Here is a 19146-nt window from a genome sequence, read left to right on the forward strand (position 1 = left end):
GTGTCTGCCAATTCCTTTTGATACAGTGACTCAGTATATTCTTTCCATCTTCTTTTAATACTTCCTGGATCATTTAATATTCTTCCTAAAGAATCCTTGATTATGGCAACTCGAGGTTTGAATTTGTTCTTCATTTCCTTGAGCTTAAGAAATGCTGAGCAAATTTGGTCCTTTTGATTTTCTAACTCCAACTCCTTGCACATTTTATTTTAATATTTTACTTTGTCATCCTGTGCTGCCTTTTGAAATCTTCTATTCAACTCTTTGGTATCTTGAGTTCTTCCTTGTGCTTGGCTTCTCTACGCTCCAGTGCAATTTTCAGAGTCTCTTCTGACATCCATTTTGATCTTCTCTTCCTCTTTGGTCTTTGTAATGACCGTTTGCACTCTTCCTGGATGATAACCTTGATATCCTCCCACAACTCTTCTGGTCTTCGCTCATTAGTGTTCAAGGCCTCAAACCTGTTCCTGAGATGGTCCTGAAATTCTGGGGGGATAGACTCAAATTCATATTTTGGTTCCCGTGGACTTGATTTAAATTTCCTCAGCTTCAGCTTGAACTTGCATATGAGTACTTGGTCGTCTGTTCCACAATCAGCTCCTGGCCTAGTTTTCACAGCTGATATTGAGCTTCTCCAGCTGTCCTTTCCACAGATGTAATCAGTCTGATTCCTATGCATACCATCAGGTGAAATCCATGTATATAACCTGCGTTTATGTCTCTTAAAAAACATATTTGCAATGAATAAGTCATTGTGCAAAATTCAATCATCCTCTCTCCAGATCCATTTCTGTCACTGAGTCCATGTTTTTCAACTACTGAATCTTCTTCTCTGTTCCCAACTTTTGCATTCCAGTCACCCGTTATTATCAATGCATCTTGATTGCATGTTCGGTTGATCTCCAACTGTTAAAGTTGGTAAAAATCTTCTATTTCCTCTTCCTTGGCTCTGGTTGTTGGTGCATATATCTGAATAATAGTGGTATTCATATTGACATATATATATGTATATGCATAAATATATTAGCATCTATGCAATGAGTAATTATGTGTTTGAAATATACATGTTGCCATTGTCATCTAGACATACATATATTCACATATTACTTGTATGTTTAGAGATATGTGTGTATGTATGTCAATATAAACATGCAATTACTCTGTAGTTGACAGTATAATAGTACGACAAAGGATTTTTCTCATGTGATGTTAATATCATATATTAATCATGTAACATTCTTACATGTTAATAGATTTTGTATCCTTACTATGTTTACAAAAGTCTATAATTCTTTAAAAAGTTTCATAAAATCACAGAACAACATACATCTTATTTTGTATAGCCTGGTAAACATCTTTTCTCTTGGAGTTTCATATAAGTAAAAAGCAGCATTTGTAAAATTATTTGTGTGTGTCTGTCTGTCTGTCTGTCTGTCTTTGAGCTGTGGTGCTGGAGAAGTGTATTGAATATACCATGCACTGCTATGAGAACAATCAGGTTCATCCTAGAGTGGGTGAGACCAGGCTGCTCCTTGGAGGCAAGGATTCTGAAGCTTTGTCTAACGTACTTTGGACATATTGTTAAGGAGGGACCAGTCCTTGGAAAGGGACATCATGCTTGCAAGGCGGGAGGGACAGCACAAGAGAGGAAACCCTCGATGAGATGGATCGATTCAATGACTGGGTTAATGGGGGGTAGGTGTGTCTGAGACAGTAAGATTGGCACAGGATAGAGCAGGGTTTAGGGCTGTTGTACATAGGGTCGCTATGAGTCACAGGTGACTCAACAGCACTTAATAACAACAACAATAACCAATAAATTTAATGTTTTAATTCATACCAACATGACTGAAAAGGGAGGCCTGGGAATCTAATTTTGAAAGGTCACAACCTTAAATATCCTATAGAGTCCAGTTCTAGTCTAAAGCAAGCTCAAGCCCATTGTTACACTCACTGTGTCAGTCCATCTCATTGAGGGTCCACTCTATGCTTTGTTCAGCATGATGTCTTTTCTGAGAACTGGTACCTCTTCACAGCATGCCCGAAGTATGTGAAATGAAGTTTTATCATGCTTACCTCTAAGGATCTTCCTGGTTACTCTTCCTCCAATATAGATTAGTTTCTCCTTTGAGAGATCCATTGAGAGTAAGCAGAGACCAGAGATGCTTATGGATATCCTATAAAGCTCAAAAGAAACCCCATACTAAAATTTACGAGCATCTCCTTTGAAGATGGGCAATCTCTTCCTGTGCCATTTACTTCCCCTGAAAACTCACTAGAGGGTCAGTACTGGGTCACTTCTGACTCCATGACACACAACGACATGCTGAACATAATTGTAGGAACCCAAAAGGCTTCATCGTGGATAAAGTAAAGCAAACTGCTCAAGAGCTCAGTTTGAAAGACATAGAGCCAGACAGTTGGGTATGAAGTGCCACTGTCTCCAGACAAGTCAGACCACTAAAAAAGCCTTGTGTCTCCAGCATTGTGAAGACTTTATGTCCCTCGCTCTTCTGCTACTAAGGTATTGTCTGGCTAAATTTGTGATTAATTTTCACAGCTGTTGGTGGAATGGAACCAAGATTATTGGAAGAAGGCATTCAGCATATTGATTTTTTTTTTTTACATTTGGAAATGAACATTTATTTCTCACAGAGGAAATGGTTGCATTAACTACTGTAATGTCTTCCTTTTCCACTGGGAAGTTTATTTTAATTGTAGGCCACCAATTATTACTCAACCTTCGTGTAGCATACCAAAGATATGAAACATTTCTGGAGTTGGGTTGAGAATATAAAATTGCATGATCTCTTATTATTACTGTGAGAAACTCTCTTGGAATCTCTTGGGACCAGGTCCATTCACGGTAGTTCACAAATGCTGGTTTACAGCAACAAAACATTCTAGTCAGTCTAAGCCCTACCCTGAAGCCACCCTCATACACTCCCCAATGCTCTGGCATTGACAGTCTCTGTGGTAGTACTTGGCTGCTGTGGGCCTCTATTTCCTTATCCGTAAAATGGGCATGATACTATATCTTCTAAATTTGTTGTTAACTTGTGGCTCTAGTATTGTTTAAAGTACCCAGAACATAACCATTAATGTAAGCCAATAGTTGTCTTTATGTTTTTGTTACTGTTAGGAATGTATTTTTAACTCTCAGATACTAGAAAAGCGAAATTAAGTTTCAGAAGAAAATATGACCATAATACTCTCATTTCTATTTGGTTTCTACCAAATGAAAGGTGTTAGTGTTAATGTCATTTAGTAATGCTGCTAAGAGTTAACTATAATTTTGGGGAGGAGATCTTAGTTAAATAAATATGATTATGCAATAAAGTAGTTTGATTATCTTACACAAGCAAAACTAGTTGTTGGTAGATAAAAACCAAAGAAATGTTCTCTTTGTTCTTCTTAAAGTGGGATTCTCAAGTTTATAGAAAGAATAGCTGTTCTTTAATTTACACTGTAATTTAATAGAACTTTATTAGAATAAAATTAACCTAATCCCAGAGAGACCTGGAAACAGAAAAGATATTATGTTTTGATATAAATGTTATAGATTCTAAATTGGGCATTTTGGAAGACAATGAAGGCTAATAGTTTACATTTAGTTTTTAACTCATACTGTGCTGAATGAAAGATAGCTAGGTTGAGACAATTAATTGAATTGTTTCTTAAGTAATAATATAATGAGTTAGTTAAAAGAGCTAACCTGTAATGGGTTTATTAAATAAAGCAATGAAGTTTCATTTCTTTGAAACAACCTGTTGTCAAAATCTTTACAGCTCACTTCATTTACAAGACAGTTAAGTGAAAAAAACTCTTAAAAGTTAACTATGAAAAAAAAAAGTTAACTATGGCTAACAAATAGTCAAGAAAATGTTTCTACACAGAAAGAATCACTCTTTGAGGGCTACACGAAGAATGAGTGCAAGAGAGAAGGTGATTACTAAGTAAAGATTAGCTCACCCATTTACTCACTACTATCAAGTCAGAACCAGCTCATATCTGAGATTTCATATGGGGTTTCTGAGGCTGTAAAGGGAGTAGCAGGAGATTGGCTGTATCAGGGCTATTGGTGCCTTCCGGCCTCTAGAGTGGTGTGGCCTTTAGACAAGCCACAGGGCTCCCTGGGGACTACTCCACCAGAGCTTCAAACTGTGCGTTAACTGTCATTTTGGGTGAAAGGAAAAGCCACATAGAAGCAATAAGAGGAGGGAAATGTCAGCACAAGAGGAACAAGTCAGTGCAAGTCATTGGAAGATGCACAAGATCAAAAGGTAATGGTGATAAACACTAGTATGTGATCCTTCAATAACAGTAATTCAAACTATACTCGGTGAGTGATACAAAGTTAGACATGCGATATGAACGATGGCAAATAGGAATAATCCCATGAGAGTATGTAGATTTGATATTTGTTATTGTTAGGTGCTGTCGAGTTAAGTATGACTCATAGTGACCCTATGGACAACAGACCTGAACCCTGTCTGATCCTGTCCTAGTCTCACCATCTCTGGCGCTCAGAATCCATTGCTGCACTCAGTGTCAGTCCATCTCGTTGAAGGTCTTCCTTTCTCACACTGACCCTTCCCACCTTTCTAAGCATGATGTCTTAAGTATCACCATCCTTGTCTCTAAGGAGATGTACTTGTTAATGTATCAATCTAAATGGTAGAGCATTTAGAGAACAAAGTTATGAAAACATCTTAGCTGTAAGTAAACGACTTGAGACACTGAGCCATTCATCTTTGATGTTTAGGACTATAGTTCTAGGTTATGTCTATCCCCTGTGACACAACAGAATTCAGAAAGTCTATATTCTACACTAATATTATAGTGTCTATATTAGGCACTAGTATCTTTAAAGCTTGGGAGTGGCCTGATGATTTCTCCCCGTATGGAGCAAAGAAGAGCGGAAGAAATCAAAGACTCAAGGGGTGGGGGTGGGGGGGAGGAATCGTTTAAAGGAATAATGGACCACCCACACAGCATTCTCCACTAAAGAACCAGACGGTGGGTGGTGCAATCTACTATTCCTGATTACTCTGACTGGCATCACAATTTTTTAAAAAAATCTTGGATAAAGTGAAAAAAGAATGTTGAACAAAATCCAAAATCATAAAAAATACCAAGCTCATTTGTCTGGTAGAAAGAGGTACCCTTCAAACCTGGACCTGAATCCACCCATGTCAATGGTTCACCTTACAGGCAAATATCAGAGATGTCAATAATGTCAATGGCTTCATGAGGAACATACTTCTTAGTATGCTCCTTGGGCAACATTTACCCCAAAACAAAGTTCTGAAAACTAGGAAAGGATAGGAGAGCCAGGTGACTGAAAATAAACAGCCAAAGGAGGAAGTGGGAATTGAGGGAATTATAACTCATGAAACAAAATGTGTATAAACGTTGAATGGAGAACTATTTTCCTCTGCTTCCTTTCTCCCATACTATAATAAAACATTTTAAAAAGGAGAGGGGGAAGCAGATTTTCTCAGTTTTGATGGAGGTTGAAAGCATTATGTCAGTGGGTCAGCTGTATCAGACCTCTTAATTCTGTTTTAATTATGGTCCCTTTGCCACTTCTGATTTTGTAGTTGTTCTTTTGTGACTGACACTCAGACAATCCCAGTAATTTTTTAAATGTATAATTTTATGTAAGAGTCCCCTTACAGAGACCTTAAGATGAGAGCCCCTACATATAATTATAGAGAGGCAGGAACTCCTGGCTTAGAATGGGTTGCTGGTTTCTAGGGATGTATAATTTTCAGATTTTTTTTAGTTACTCAGCATGGTTCAACCTTGCATTTCTACCAACTTGAGAGGGTTCCAGAAGGGGCACTTGCAAAGATGATCATGTGGGTTTATCTGTTCCCATTGCTGTTTGTTTAAAAACATTTGGGACCAAACATAATCAATCACATCTTTCTCCCTGGAGACCTATACCCTAAATGTACCGTTCACTATGATATTCTGCATTAAAAAAAAAAAAAATTAGTGGCTGCGTGTGCCATTCTTGACACCATTTTGTCAAACAAGAGATGAACATATCTTAGACATAATTATTTTGCTTAAGTACAAAAAACTACCTGATACTGAGTTATACTAGCTAAAGGTGCAAGTTTAAAGCCTCAGTTTTAGTTCACTAACTAGGGGGCTCTGGTGGCCTAGTGGTTAGAAGCTTCACTAAATCCCAAAGGCATGCCGTTCTGATCCACCAGCTGCCCCATGGGAGAAAGATGGGCAATCTCCTCCCATGTGATTAGCTAACTGCTTCTGAGAACCCTGAGGGAGGGTCAGCTATGGATTCCGACTCAGCAGCACACAATAACAACAATAACCATTGGAAATCATGCTTCTCTGTTAATAACATTGATACACAAACAATTTGAAAGTATTTCTTCACTAAACTTTATACAGTGAGACCACATTATCGCTATGGTTTTATCTTGGTTTTGTAAGGCTTCGGGAACAAAAAAAACCCCCCAAAAACCCCCCAAAATAACATGAAGTTAGTACCTTTAAATAACAGAAATTCCTTTTCTCAGTTTCAGATGCTAGAATTCTAAGTTCAGGATTTTGGCAGGGCTGTGAGTCTTGATAGACCCCAGGGCACCTAGCAACCACAATTCCTTTTTATTCTTTACCTTGCTTAACCTCTAGTGGCGGCTGGCGGACCTCGGTGCTCTTTAGCTGCATCTGCCTCACCTGTCACATGGTGGCTCTCTCCCCCCGGATGTCACTCTCTGTTAATAAGACAGGAAGCACTGGCAGTGAAGCCCCTCAGGAGTTGTGCCACTAACCCAAAGGCCATCCCTCTGCAGGGATGCATCTGCCAGTGGTTCCAAGGGAGAAAGAAAGGAACTCTCCTCCTGTGCAGTTCACAGCCTCAGAAAAACCAGCTGGAGGGTCAACCATGGGTCACTTCTGACTCAAAGGCAAGGAGTGGTATAGTAGTAGTAGCTGTTTGCCATTGAGTCAGAACCAGCCCATAGTGACCCTCCAGCGGGTTTTCAGGAGGCAGTTAATAGACTAGGGACAGATTGCCCGTTCTACTGCTGTAGATCAAGTGAGTTTCCAACTGAGTGGTTTCCAACTGAGTGTCCTTTCGATCGCAGCACAAAATCTTATTTGCCCAAACAAGGTCACATTCACAGTAACAGGCATTAATTAAGATTTCAGCCTGCTTTTTGGAAGACACAATTCAATCAATGGTGGATCTTTTCTGGTACCTAAGATTCTTAATGTAAGAATTGAATATTTTAATTATTTAGAATATTCTATGGATTTCCCAAATCCATGTGATATATGTCAAACTGTGTACCTCTGCCCTGTTGTATGGTCATCTCTGTTGACCACCAGCAAATAGTATTCCCTCAGAGCTCTTCCCTATTCTGTGGGTGACGGTCCATGTGGAAGACCAGCGTTTGCCTGCCAAGGATGAAATCATAGCTCCTAGAGGTCCAGTTGTCCTCCTTAGCTGGCCGAGTCTGTGTTTGACGCTTCTGTGCATCCCACCCTTCACTTAGTTCTCACACGTTTTCCCCTGACAGAAAGGAGAACCTGACTGCTGTGCACTGTCCCCGGAGACCACAGAGCAGCTCACCTTCGAGATCCCCCTGAATGACTCAGGTTCCGCAGGACTTGGGGTCAGCTTGAAAGGGAACAAGTCCCGAGAAACTGGAACAGACTTGGGGATTTTCATCAAATCCATCATCCATGGAGGTGCTGCCTTTAAGGTAAGTAGGATCATTTGCAAGTGTGCACCTCTCTCACCACTGGGAGACACGGTTTGTATCTGAGGACCAGATGGAGGATATCTATATCAGATGCTTTAGACCACTGAGGCCATCCTCCCAAATGAGGAAAATTCATGTGTGAATAGAGATGGGCAATAATTGGCTGTTTTCTTAACAGACGAGGGTATTTTTATTTCCTACAGATAATTCTAAAGACTTGCCATCATTAGCATTCTTTTTTATATTTCTTTTATTGCTCCATTAGAATTCCTCTGAGTTTGTCACCTGACAGAGTCGAATCTATAAATATACACAATTAGAAAAAAAAATTCACAAAACTAAAACCAAGTAAACATAAAAGCAGCAAATAAGAAAATTGTACATGCAAGAATGAAAGCTCAGTGGAGCCTGAGAGTGATTGTAGTGTAAATTAAAGGTCATTTATCACATTTTTTACACTTGAAGATAACAGTTTTGGGAATGCATATTTGCCTTTGAACACTTAGCAAGGCTTATATATTTTCATGGAAAAAAGAAAGAAAATTATTCTGCCCTTTCACATAAAGGGATGGCCAGTGTGGTCATAGCTGTTAGCAGAGCAAAACCCTTAGACAATGAACTGTATTGTTTGTGTCTAAACTTTCTACATGGGAATTTGGGCAAGGAGCTTGACCTCCTGTGACCCATTTCCTTATCTGTAAAATGGGTAGAGTAATAGCAGGCCTGGTGGCATCATGTGTAACGCCTATCAGCCTCCTAACCAAAAGAGTTGGCAGCTTGGATGCACAAGGGCCTCCAGGAAAGATGAACAGTTGCCTTCTACAAAGATTTACAGCCTCAGAAACCCAATGAAAGGGTTTGTGAGTCCGAGAAAACCCTGTGCTCATCTCAGCAGTGATGAGAGGTGTGATTGGTAAAATGTTGTGCTGCCAACTGAGGGCTGTAGTGTCAGAGATGATAAGGATGGTACAGGATAGGGCAGAGGTCAGGTCAGCCGTTCATAGGGTCTCTATGAGATGAACTGAATTTAATGGTAAACAACAACAAGTCACCCAGTGAGTGAGTTATTGATGCAGTTGAGTTGTGGTGTTGGAGAAGACGCTGACTGTCGGGCAGAAGAGCAAAGAGATACATCTTGGAGGTGATACAGCCAGGATGTTCCCTGGAGGAAAAGGTGGTGAAGCTTTGCTTTGTTTCAAATACTTCAGACGTGTTGTTAAGGGAGGCTTTTCCTTGGAAAGAGTCATCGTGCTTGGAAAGGTGGGAGGTAATCGAAGGAGAGGAAGTTCTTCAATGAGATGGACTGATACAGTGTTTGCAGCAATGGACTCACATGTGTCAAGGATGATAAGGATGGTACCGAATAGGAAAGAGTTCAGATCTCTTGTTCCTTAATTGCTAGGCGTGATCCTCGACTTGATGACACTTAACAACAAAGTGACTCCATGGCAGAGAAATGAGACTGAGTGTTCCTGTTAAAAGATGTGTAGGAAATCCAATAGAACATCTCCATAAGTACCATCATCATCATCATCATCACCATAATCCTCATCCCCACACCCTTAGCTCATGCCTTGGTTGAGACTGCTTTTGAGTTTAAATCTTGTCTTAAATACTCTTTACCTCTTTTTATGTAGTCAAGCTATTAACCCTCACTGTATCTCCGTATCCTCATTTGTTAAATGAATTGGAGCCAACTCCTGGTGCATGAGATTATAAGGGTTAAAAAGAAAATGCATGTTAAGTGCTCAGCATGGTGCTTCTGTTAAGATTCTAGTTACTGTTAAATGTTTTGAAACAATCTTTATCAATAATGTGTTTCCACTCCCAAGCAAAGCCAAAGGAAGAAAGGTGGACTATGTCGAAGTATCTCTGCTTCTTGAATTCTGCCTTTGTTGGAAAAAACAAACAAACAAACAAAAACACCCAAAACAAATCTGACCTAGGTATTGAGACAATGCCCTTTTCCTGGGCAATGAAAAAAATACATGATAGATCAGTAACTGTAATTTCACTCGTTATAGCAGGTTGCTTTTTGTTGCATCATAAGAAATAATCACACAACAGCCATGTGTGTATATCAATAGTCCTTCTCTGTGCGGTTGCTCTTTATCTCACTGTAGGTGGAAAACCCTGGCTACTCCAAGCAATTTCCTTACTTGGTGTAGCCAAGCAGCCAAGAATGTTTCCCTTGTGTTATGACTAAAGTGTCAGCGGGCCAGTAGAAATGGGAAACAACTCTTGAGACCTCTAATGCTATCGCTTTCCATACACCACTGACCAAAACAAGTCACAAGGCTGAACGGAACCTCCAATGAGAGAAGACACTTCACCCACAGTGAGACTGTGCTCCCTGACAATGGTGTGGGTGCAGAGGAAAGTAAAGACATAGCACCAGTCATTCAATCAGACAAGCTCCCCGTCTTTCCCCAGTTTGGTTCTGAAATACAGAAACAGGAACAAAGTAAAATAAAAGCGGCACTAATAACAGCACCATGACTATCAATAATGAGCATTTCGTGAATGCTTAGTGTATGCCAGACACTGTAATAAATGTTTTATATGGATTCCTTCACTGTATTCTTCACATTCACACCATGATACTATTATTATCATGTCATTTTAGCAAAGGGAAAGCTGCAGATTATCATGCTTAGTGCCTCTTCTGTCACTGAATCTTCAAGAATTGATGAAACCAAGATTTGAACCCAGGCAGTCAGACTCGGCAGTCTGTGCTCCGCAGGCCTGCAGTGAAGACCCTTTCATATTATCCACGTCTCTCATGTAAAGATCATCACCCGGAAGGGTTTTGTATCATATGTTCCATCCTTAGCCATGCCACCTAAATGTGTGTGCTTGTGGATGGACCCCTGGTCTTACTTGTGAATTCCAGTTAGACATTAGGCCTCTGATTCCTAATGACAGCTCTATTTGCAGAATTCATTCCATGTAAAATTAAATCTGAAATGACTTTTTGGAAATTATACTGAACAGCTTTTTTATGGGCAATAACTTAAGCTCAAGCAGATACTGGCAAGCAGCTTTAATATGTATATAAATGTTTGTGTAAGTGAGTCTCTCCTTACCTAAGCAGTTTCTAACAGTCCTGTTTGTTCCAGAAAGATTCCACTTGCCATTTATGTAAATTTCTTTCCTGACACTGGTCTGCTGAGTCAGACGATCACCCAGTTAAAAAACACTGGACAGCATATTTATAGCTGATCTTAAACAGTAAGAGACATCAATCATGGACTTAGCCTTGTTGTGAATGCTTAGTATCCATTTGTCTTGTTTACCTTTTGCAGTGTGAAAGGGTAAAGACTTGGCTTTGCGCACAGAGAAATCTGATCCACTTGGTGGTGGAGGGGAGAGGCAGTCTTTTTTTCTCTTTTCTTTCTGCTCTTCCAATAAACTACTGTTACTTCTCAGAAAATTGCCACCTGTTCTTTGGTTCAGGATTATGTTTTACAAAAATTGTCTTGAGATTTTCTTCCGGTCCCTTTTTGGAAGATACAAATGTAGCAGGCTTCAGTGTCCCTGGAGAAGAGGGGAGATAAGCATTGGGAGCACCCACGTTAGCATCTGGCCTTAGGTTGGTACCGAAATCAACAAAATAATATTTCTGCTGGTGCTCAATGTTTTTCTTCTGGCCATTCAAACCACTAATTGGCTCTCAAGGTGTTTTTCCCTTTAGGGAAGGTGGATTTTTGAAAACTACTTTGAAAAGTATGACCAAATTCTTTCTGTGGATATTGTGTATCACATTCTCCTGGGGAATCCCACTGGTGTAAACAAAATCTTGCCAGATGTAAAGCCTTCGATTGACCACAACTATAATTAAGAGCCTCTTTATTTTTCATTTTTTTTTGCCTCTCAAATCACCTTCTTACATCGTTCTGTTTCTTATTTGCATTGTTTCTAATAGAGATGTAGATCACTTTTTGAAGAGTATCTAGTGCTTCAAAAATTGAGACTTGTATGTGATTAAAAGAAAGCTGAATGATATTTTTACTCTATTCAGGATTATTCATGGCTTAATCTCATCCTAAAATTTAAATAAGTCCCTTCACGTGCATGAGAAACCTGAACAATGGAACAAGAAGATAGAATTGATTCATCTGAATTGTGGTGGCAAAGAATATCGAATGCACCATGAACTTCCAGAAAAATGAATAGAGACTCTTAGAAGAAATAAAACCAGAAATCTCCTTACAAGTGAGGCTAGCAAGACTTTATCATGCTGACTTTATACACATCAAAAAAGACTAATCCCTAGAAAAGGGCATCATGGTTTCCATTAAAAAATGAAAAGTGGCAAAAATAAATCATCAGCGAGACAGAATGACATGATACCCTCAGTAATGAACACAAAGGGACAGAAGACCTTGAAAACCAAACAGGACCAGACTCTTTTGTTTTGTTTTAGGGTATATGTAAGGTCATTATGTGTGAGAGCTGACTGAACAGCAGTTACAGCAGTATGTAAGTTCTAAGTCTTCATGCTAAGAAAGCCCAGAAGTTCTTCCTCTCTTATGCCAGGTCACCACACGTGCGCTCTGAGCTGCTTTGGTATATGGAGTTCTGGGTGGCTCCCTCAGAGGCATCCTAGTTAACTGTGCCGTCACTGTCCACATGGTCATTGATTAAAGCAACTAAATCATTGCTGTTCATAGGATCCATACAGCCAGCAGCGGCATACACTGGATGCTTGTCATTTTGTCTTGGCTTTTGTCCTTCTTCTTAGCCACTTGCCCCATGTAGTGGCTGCCGTAGGGTCAGAACTCATAGCTGGGCCTCCAGGAGGTTTTCAGAGACAGTCCATCATGCAGGAGGAGACTGCCTGTCTTTCTCACACGGAGGGGCTGGTGGATTTGAATCACCTGCTTTTGTGTGGGTAGCCCAGCTCCTTACCACGAGACCACCAGAGTTCCCGTGTTCCTTTGTGGTGCTCTGTCATTTCTTCTAGAGCTGAAACCACCACCGCAACAAAAACTCTGACATGTAAACGGAATGAACGGAGAGCTAGGATTGGAATAAAATGGTGTTCAGAGGAGTAATTGTCTAAAAATTTCACTTTTGTGCAACAAATAAAATTAATGTTCTCTTGTTGTTAAGTAGAATGAAATAGTGGCTTTTTTACAGTTAGAAAAACAAATAATTAGGAAGAAATTTTTATCTTTCCCCAAATTCACATAAAACATACATTCCCTCCCCCCACACCCTCCAGAGAAACAAATACGAGTGTTAATGATCAGTTTGAAACTTTAGATGAATATATGCTGAATATTTTGAATTCTGAGACTGCTGACTTTTTCCTGCTTTCTTTTTGATGATTACATGAATTGAATATTTTTAGGAAAAGATGTAATTTACATCTATTTCTTTTACTTGTTTCTTCTACCTTGAGAAAGAATAGCTTTAGGAAAAAAATATATAGTTGGGTTAGTAGTGGTTTTGTTTTTGAAGCTTGCTAGTACAGTACTTGGGGGGAGCACTGGTGGCCTAGTGGCAAGAAGATGGGCTGCATACCTAAAGGCATGCAGTTTTAATCTTCCAGCTGCTCCATGAAGAAGGAAGGGCAGTCTCCTCCATGTGATTAATTACCTCTGAAAACCTGCTGGAGGGTCAGCTATGGGTCAGTACTGACTGAACTGCACACAACAACAACAACAACTAAAATACTATATTGCTGTAGTTATGTACTGTCAAGTCGCTTGAGACTCATAGAGACCCTATGTACAATAGCCATGAACCCTGCTTTATCCTGTGCCAACCTTATTGTCTCTGACACAGCCCCATTACCCCAGTCACTGAATCAATCTATCTCATCTTGGATTTTCCTCTCTTGCGCTGTACCTCCACTCTTCCAAAGCATGACATCCCTCTCCAAAAACTGGTCCCTCCTTGCAACATGCCTAAAATAGGTAAGATGAAGCCTCAGAATCCTTGCCTCCAAGGAGCAGCTTGGTTTTACTCTCTCTAGGATAAACCTGTTTATTCTTCTGGTAGTCCATGGTATATTCATTACTCTTCTCCAGCACCACAGCTCATAGACATCAAGTCTCTTTCTATCATCCTTAATCATTGCCCAGATTTCTGACGCATAGCAAGTAATTGTGGAGACTAGGGCCTGAAGGAGGAACACCTTAGTCTGCAGGCTGACAGTATTGCTCTTCAGTACTCTGGAGAGGTCCCTGACATGAGTATGTTGTACTAGTTCTAAAGTACATTTTTAAAAATTTTAATACATTAACTTTGGAAGTGGAATGTGTCTTATAGAAAATTTGTTATAGATAAAGTGAAAATTAAAATTTAAAGCAATTCTTGCTAAAGGAAAAAAAAAATGTCATGGATTGAGTAAGTTATTTAAAGGGATCTTAAAGAGAATGAATTTTAAAATACCTGTTATTCTCTAGAAAATTAATTAGCCAGGTTTGTGCTTAATAAAAAGCACTTGATGATAATGAAATTTAATGAAAGAAAAATGCCTGACATAGCTAATTGCAAATGCATGTACTCAGAATATGAAATAGACATTATTTAAGTAATTCAATTCTTGTATGCTTAGGAAATTTGGAATATTCCTTCTAAGAGGTGCAGAATTTTCACAATCAGAATCATTTAGCAATGGTGTGGTGGGGGGGAAATTGTAACGAATACTGGCAATGCCAGTATTTACAAATTACAAAAATGTCATTTCTTGGCAAGTTCACTTTCAAGTGATTATTCTCAGCTCTAAAATTTCTGGGAACATGTGGCTTAATCCTGAGTCTGTATCCCTTAGTAATATGGAGCATTTAACAGCATCCAAGGTACTTAACAGGAGTCCAGTAGGAGTTCCGAGTGTGAGTAATTTCCACCTCCGTCTCTTCTGGTATCTATAAATCATGTGGCTGATCTATAATTAATGCATTCAAAGGGAGATAAAAGGGACAGCTTTTTAAGGAACACTAATGTTAAATGATTTCTTCAACTATCCATTTTTCTTGAAATTGATGTTTCCTTCTAGTGGACACATTGGAGATCCTTCCCGTAGCCAGCATTTTCCAGGCTTTTACATCTGACAAGAGGGCAGTGTATTTTGGGTGTGTGAAACAACACTATTGAAGCTCCTCGCTGTTAGAAGTAGCCCATGAAGATGTGATACATTTAGGGACAACTTAAAGCAGGACAGCTTCGCCTGGAAGAATCCACAATCATTTGATACCCAATAAGAACTTAATCTTCAAAATGAAACCACTAACTTAAATGTTACAAAATGCCTTAGCAATTATGTTATGGCATTGATTTTGACCCATTCTTCTCAAAAATATGAAATATAAATATTTGTGTATATTAATTCATATAGTAAAGTTTATCATTTCTAAATTTTCTGCAGTACTATAAAAGATAATTTTTAAATCTCACATTGTCACCCTCTAGCATTGCTTCTTGTCAGTATTTATCACCTTTACATTTTCTATTTTGTGCAAAGAAATGTAGAGATAAATCTACACTATGCTGAATAAATGTTGGGACCTCTACATTGTTTTGATGTATATTTTGGACTCCATGGCTTTCTCAGTGGGTTTGCAGAAATACAAGTTGGTAGTTCCAATCAAAAAGAAAATTGTAATCTGCAAAAGTTAATATACTGTTATGAAGATGCTTTGGCTCTGAAAATTGTACCTTTAACCTCAAAGCGATATTCATCTTCAGTACTGGTTTTTAGAGGCTAAATATATCCACTGGGTTCATGCTGTGGCTACAGTTTTGTTCTTCCAGCCTACTTTGGGTCAACTTTTCTAGTGACCACAGAATTCAAGCAATTTTAGCATAAACATGAGAACAGCTCATATATAAATTACAAAAAGACTAGAAAAGGATTCTTAGCTTATAAACAGCTTGTGATACATTTGTGACACATAACATTTAAAATACCTAATAACAAAAGCAAAAAACAAACAAACTCAAAAGCTGGATATTTCATCACCTGGGTTCTAGGCTCTGGTTGGTATGAGTTGGGGTGAGCGGACATGGAAGTGCAAGGGGACCGAAAGAAAGCAGCACACACAAAATGGCCTTGTCTCCTCAGTGGTCAGAGGACACTCCTGAGGTCCCTGCATCACTATGTCAAACTTTTCTCTCCGCAAAAGTTGTAAGATTCAGGAAAGGCTAGCGACTACAGTGCATTTATTTAGATGCCATGTTTTTCCAAAAGAAAAATTTTAATGGAAAATATGATACATTTTAAAGCCATAATATAAAAGTGATTTTGATTCTATGGGGTATCCCCCCCCCATTGTACTTTGAATGAAAGTCACAAAGCAGATTCATTTTTCATTTAAATATCCGTATACCTTTTTCCCCATGGGTTTCCATGTTTATACCCATAATGAAACCACACTCCCACCTTTTCCCTGCAGTTCTGATTTCCATCAATTCTTCTCTACCTGTCTGTGTTATCCCTTTCTCTAGTGACAATCAAGCTGATCATTCTCTGATTTTATATTGGCTTTCTCTTTGCCCTGCTTTTAACAAAAAAAATACATAAAGCTCCTCAACCTCACTATTGTTATGTTGGGATAACCTCAAAGCTGACCCTCCACTGAGTTTCTAAGGACTTAAAGTAACATGGAAGGAGATGGCTCCTTCTTCCACCTTGGACCTGGTGGAATTGAACTGCCGGAGAGGCATGGTCTTGAGTTAGGGTTAGCATCACAGCTTCCTAAAGGCTAGACCTCCAGAACTCCCATTATCTGTCTCTAGTGGCTTAGTAGTAAGAAGTTGCACTGTCAATCTAAGAGCAGACAGTTTGAATCCACTGGATTCTCTGCAGGAAAAAGATGGACAGGCTCTTGCTGTGTGATTTGTTGCCTTTGAAAGCCTGCTGGAGGTTCAACTGTAAATCTATTCAACTCGATGGTACAGAGGAACAGAAATTTTTTTATATACTAATTTTTATTCTACACTGCAATCCTAGAGGCTCGTGGCTTGAATTAACCAGCTGGTCCATGCGAAACGAATGAGCAGTCTCTTCCTGTGTGATTTACTGCCTCTGAAGAAACACTGGACGATCAGCTAGGAGTCACTTCCAACTCAATGGCACACACCATCTCTACCACCACCACCACCAATTTTTATTCTCCACTCTTTACAGCATTGGTAACCATTGCTAATGCAGGGAAGCATGTTAATTATGTATGCTTTGGTGATCCTCTAGTTACCCAGAAAATATTTTTGAGGAATTATTAAGTCAGTGAAATGTGGCAGAGATTCTCCAGGTTTGGAATAGAGAAAAGGTATGTGAGACTAATTGAACAAGAGTTCAGTGTGGCCAGCACACAGAGGGTAATCAGGCTTCACTTTTAAAAATGTAAAATTCTATGAACATATACAAACTAGCCTGGTGTTAACTAATTGCTCCTAGTACAGTTTGTAAATTCAATAGCTTATTTATTGGAGACAAAACTTACGCTGTATTCAAAGCACTTGAGTAAAAGGTGTTGCAAGCCCTTTTTGAGCATCATCTGTGACTAAAATTAATATTTGGTGAACTAAAACTGTAAAGTGGTTTTCTAACAAATGAACAATGTGAATAGCTCTGCTGAGGGCTATTATGGACAAATGAGAAACGCTATCGTGGATGCTGAGATGTTGGAGCCTTTCATTGTGGTGAATAGGAATCCAAGTGACACTGGAGGCAGAAGGAGGAGAATTTTGAGACAAGTGTGGGTTCAGATTATGTTAGAATCTATAATGAGGGGGAAATGATCTTCAAGACAAGAACTTGTTTGATTCCAATCTTACCAATATCCTTTTCACCACCTTTGTGTTAAAGGTTTTATATTAAAATCTCGATTTAATCTTTCTTTCCTACTGTTTTTAAGTGAAATTATTTCAACTGGAATGTAAAAGTCCTTTTCAGGCTAGGTTAGTTATTGTTTTTATTCATTTATTTCACCAAAATGTGGTAGGTAAACAGAGTAATGGAATGTAATGGAATGACTTTGAGCCTTGAAAAAGATTTGATGAAGACAGTCTCCTCCCTCCATCAGATGCCATTCTGCCCAAGCTCTACCGATTCCAGGCAAATTTTCCACAGTCTTGAACCAGGCTTTTGAGTTTACACTGTATGTATTGAGAGTATCCCGGGAGGCCTTGCTCAGGGCCCCGTTAGAAACATGCAGAGGCAGGAGCCAACATCTGGCCATGATTAATCCTCTCAACACCCTGGCCAAATGGGGACTAGACTTGGGCCACAGCCAGCTACCCTTGGGAAAACTCATTCACCCCCTTGTACTTGTCTCGGGTTCCACAAAGGCTCGCTCTTTGCCTTGACTTTGCCGCTTCTTCCTATGTATTCATTAGGGCTTTACAAGTAAACAGACCTTGCAAATAATTGCCCCAGAGAAGTGGGATAAATTGTTCAGTGCCACTAATAATCATGGCAGAGAGAGGACCCAGGCATTATTGAACAATAAGGGTTAAATTGCACAGTCACTGGGCCCTAAGACAAATCCTGGGTATGCTTCAGAGTGACCACGATACCTACAAAAGTATACAAATGTGCGTAAATGAGTAGCTCTCAATCTTGATCCATTTTGCCCTCCAGAGGATATTTGCTGAGGCTTAAGATAAAATGTGTTACAGGCCGTACTTTTCCAGGAGAAGGATGGGAAATCTTCTCCCGAGTTATTTACTGCATCTGATAGTCCACAGGAGGGTCAGTATGGTTTGGTTCTGACTCAACAGCACACAACAACAACGGCATTTTTTGGGTTTTCATAGCTTTGTCTGTGGGGCGCGGGTTGGGTAGTAGGGTAGTCTATACTATTGAATTCCCTGTGGCGATGGAGTCCGAAGGTTGGACTAAGCTTCTGTCCTGGTGATCTAGTGTTGCTCTAATAGAGATTCCACAGTAGATAGCTCTAACAGGTAAGTTTAGTACAGTTTAGATAAGGAGCTCTGGTAGCCTAGTGGTTAAGAAGCTGCACTAAAATCCTAAAGGCACATACATGGTTCAAATCTACCAGCTGTTCTGCAGGGGAAGAATGGGCCGTCTCCTCCTGTGCAATCAACTGCCTCTGATAACCCACTGGAGGGCAGTTATGGGTCTGTTCCTACTCAGCAGAACACATCAACCCCAGTTTAGGAGGCTAGAAATCCTAATTCAGGTGCCAGCTCTTGAGAAAGTTACTCCTGGGCTCTGAAGGAAGGCCCTTGTTTCCGTTAGTATCTGCAGGTCTGTCTTCCCTTAAAGATCTGCTTGTATCTTGGCCTTCCCTTTTGCCCAAGAACGTCACAGCACAGGGATCTTTGTGCACAGGGCTTATTGCTTCCTCAGTCTTCTGTTGGTAGCACTGAGCTTTCATCTCTCTCCTTACCTCTTCTTTTCTCTCTTCTATGATAAAATATGTTT

General features: G+C 39.6%; 1 protein-coding gene across 3 annotated transcripts in view; it reads left to right on the forward strand.

Moving 5' to 3' along the window:
* PARD3B (par-3 family cell polarity regulator beta) overlaps positions 1–19146 on the forward strand; it is a 1417836-nt gene that overhangs the window by 787603 nt on the left and 611087 nt on the right. For 2 of the 3 annotated variants that reach the window (XM_006889111.1, XM_006889110.1), the window contains exon 11: positions 7560–7745. The exons of the other annotated variant lie outside the window; for it this stretch is intronic. In XM_006889111.1, the coding sequence (XP_006889173.1) occupies positions 7560–7745 (186 nt within the window). The remainder of the gene's footprint in view (positions 1–7559; positions 7746–19146) is intronic. 3 annotated transcript variants of the gene reach the window in all.

The sequence above is a fragment of the Elephantulus edwardii genome, unplaced genomic scaffold (assembly GCF_000299155.1).
Source record: "Elephantulus edwardii isolate Elephantulus edwardi_28Jun2011 unplaced genomic scaffold, EleEdw1.0 scaffold00075, whole genome shotgun sequence".
Taxonomy (NCBI): Eukaryota; Metazoa; Chordata; class Mammalia; order Macroscelidea; family Macroscelididae; genus Elephantulus; species Elephantulus edwardii.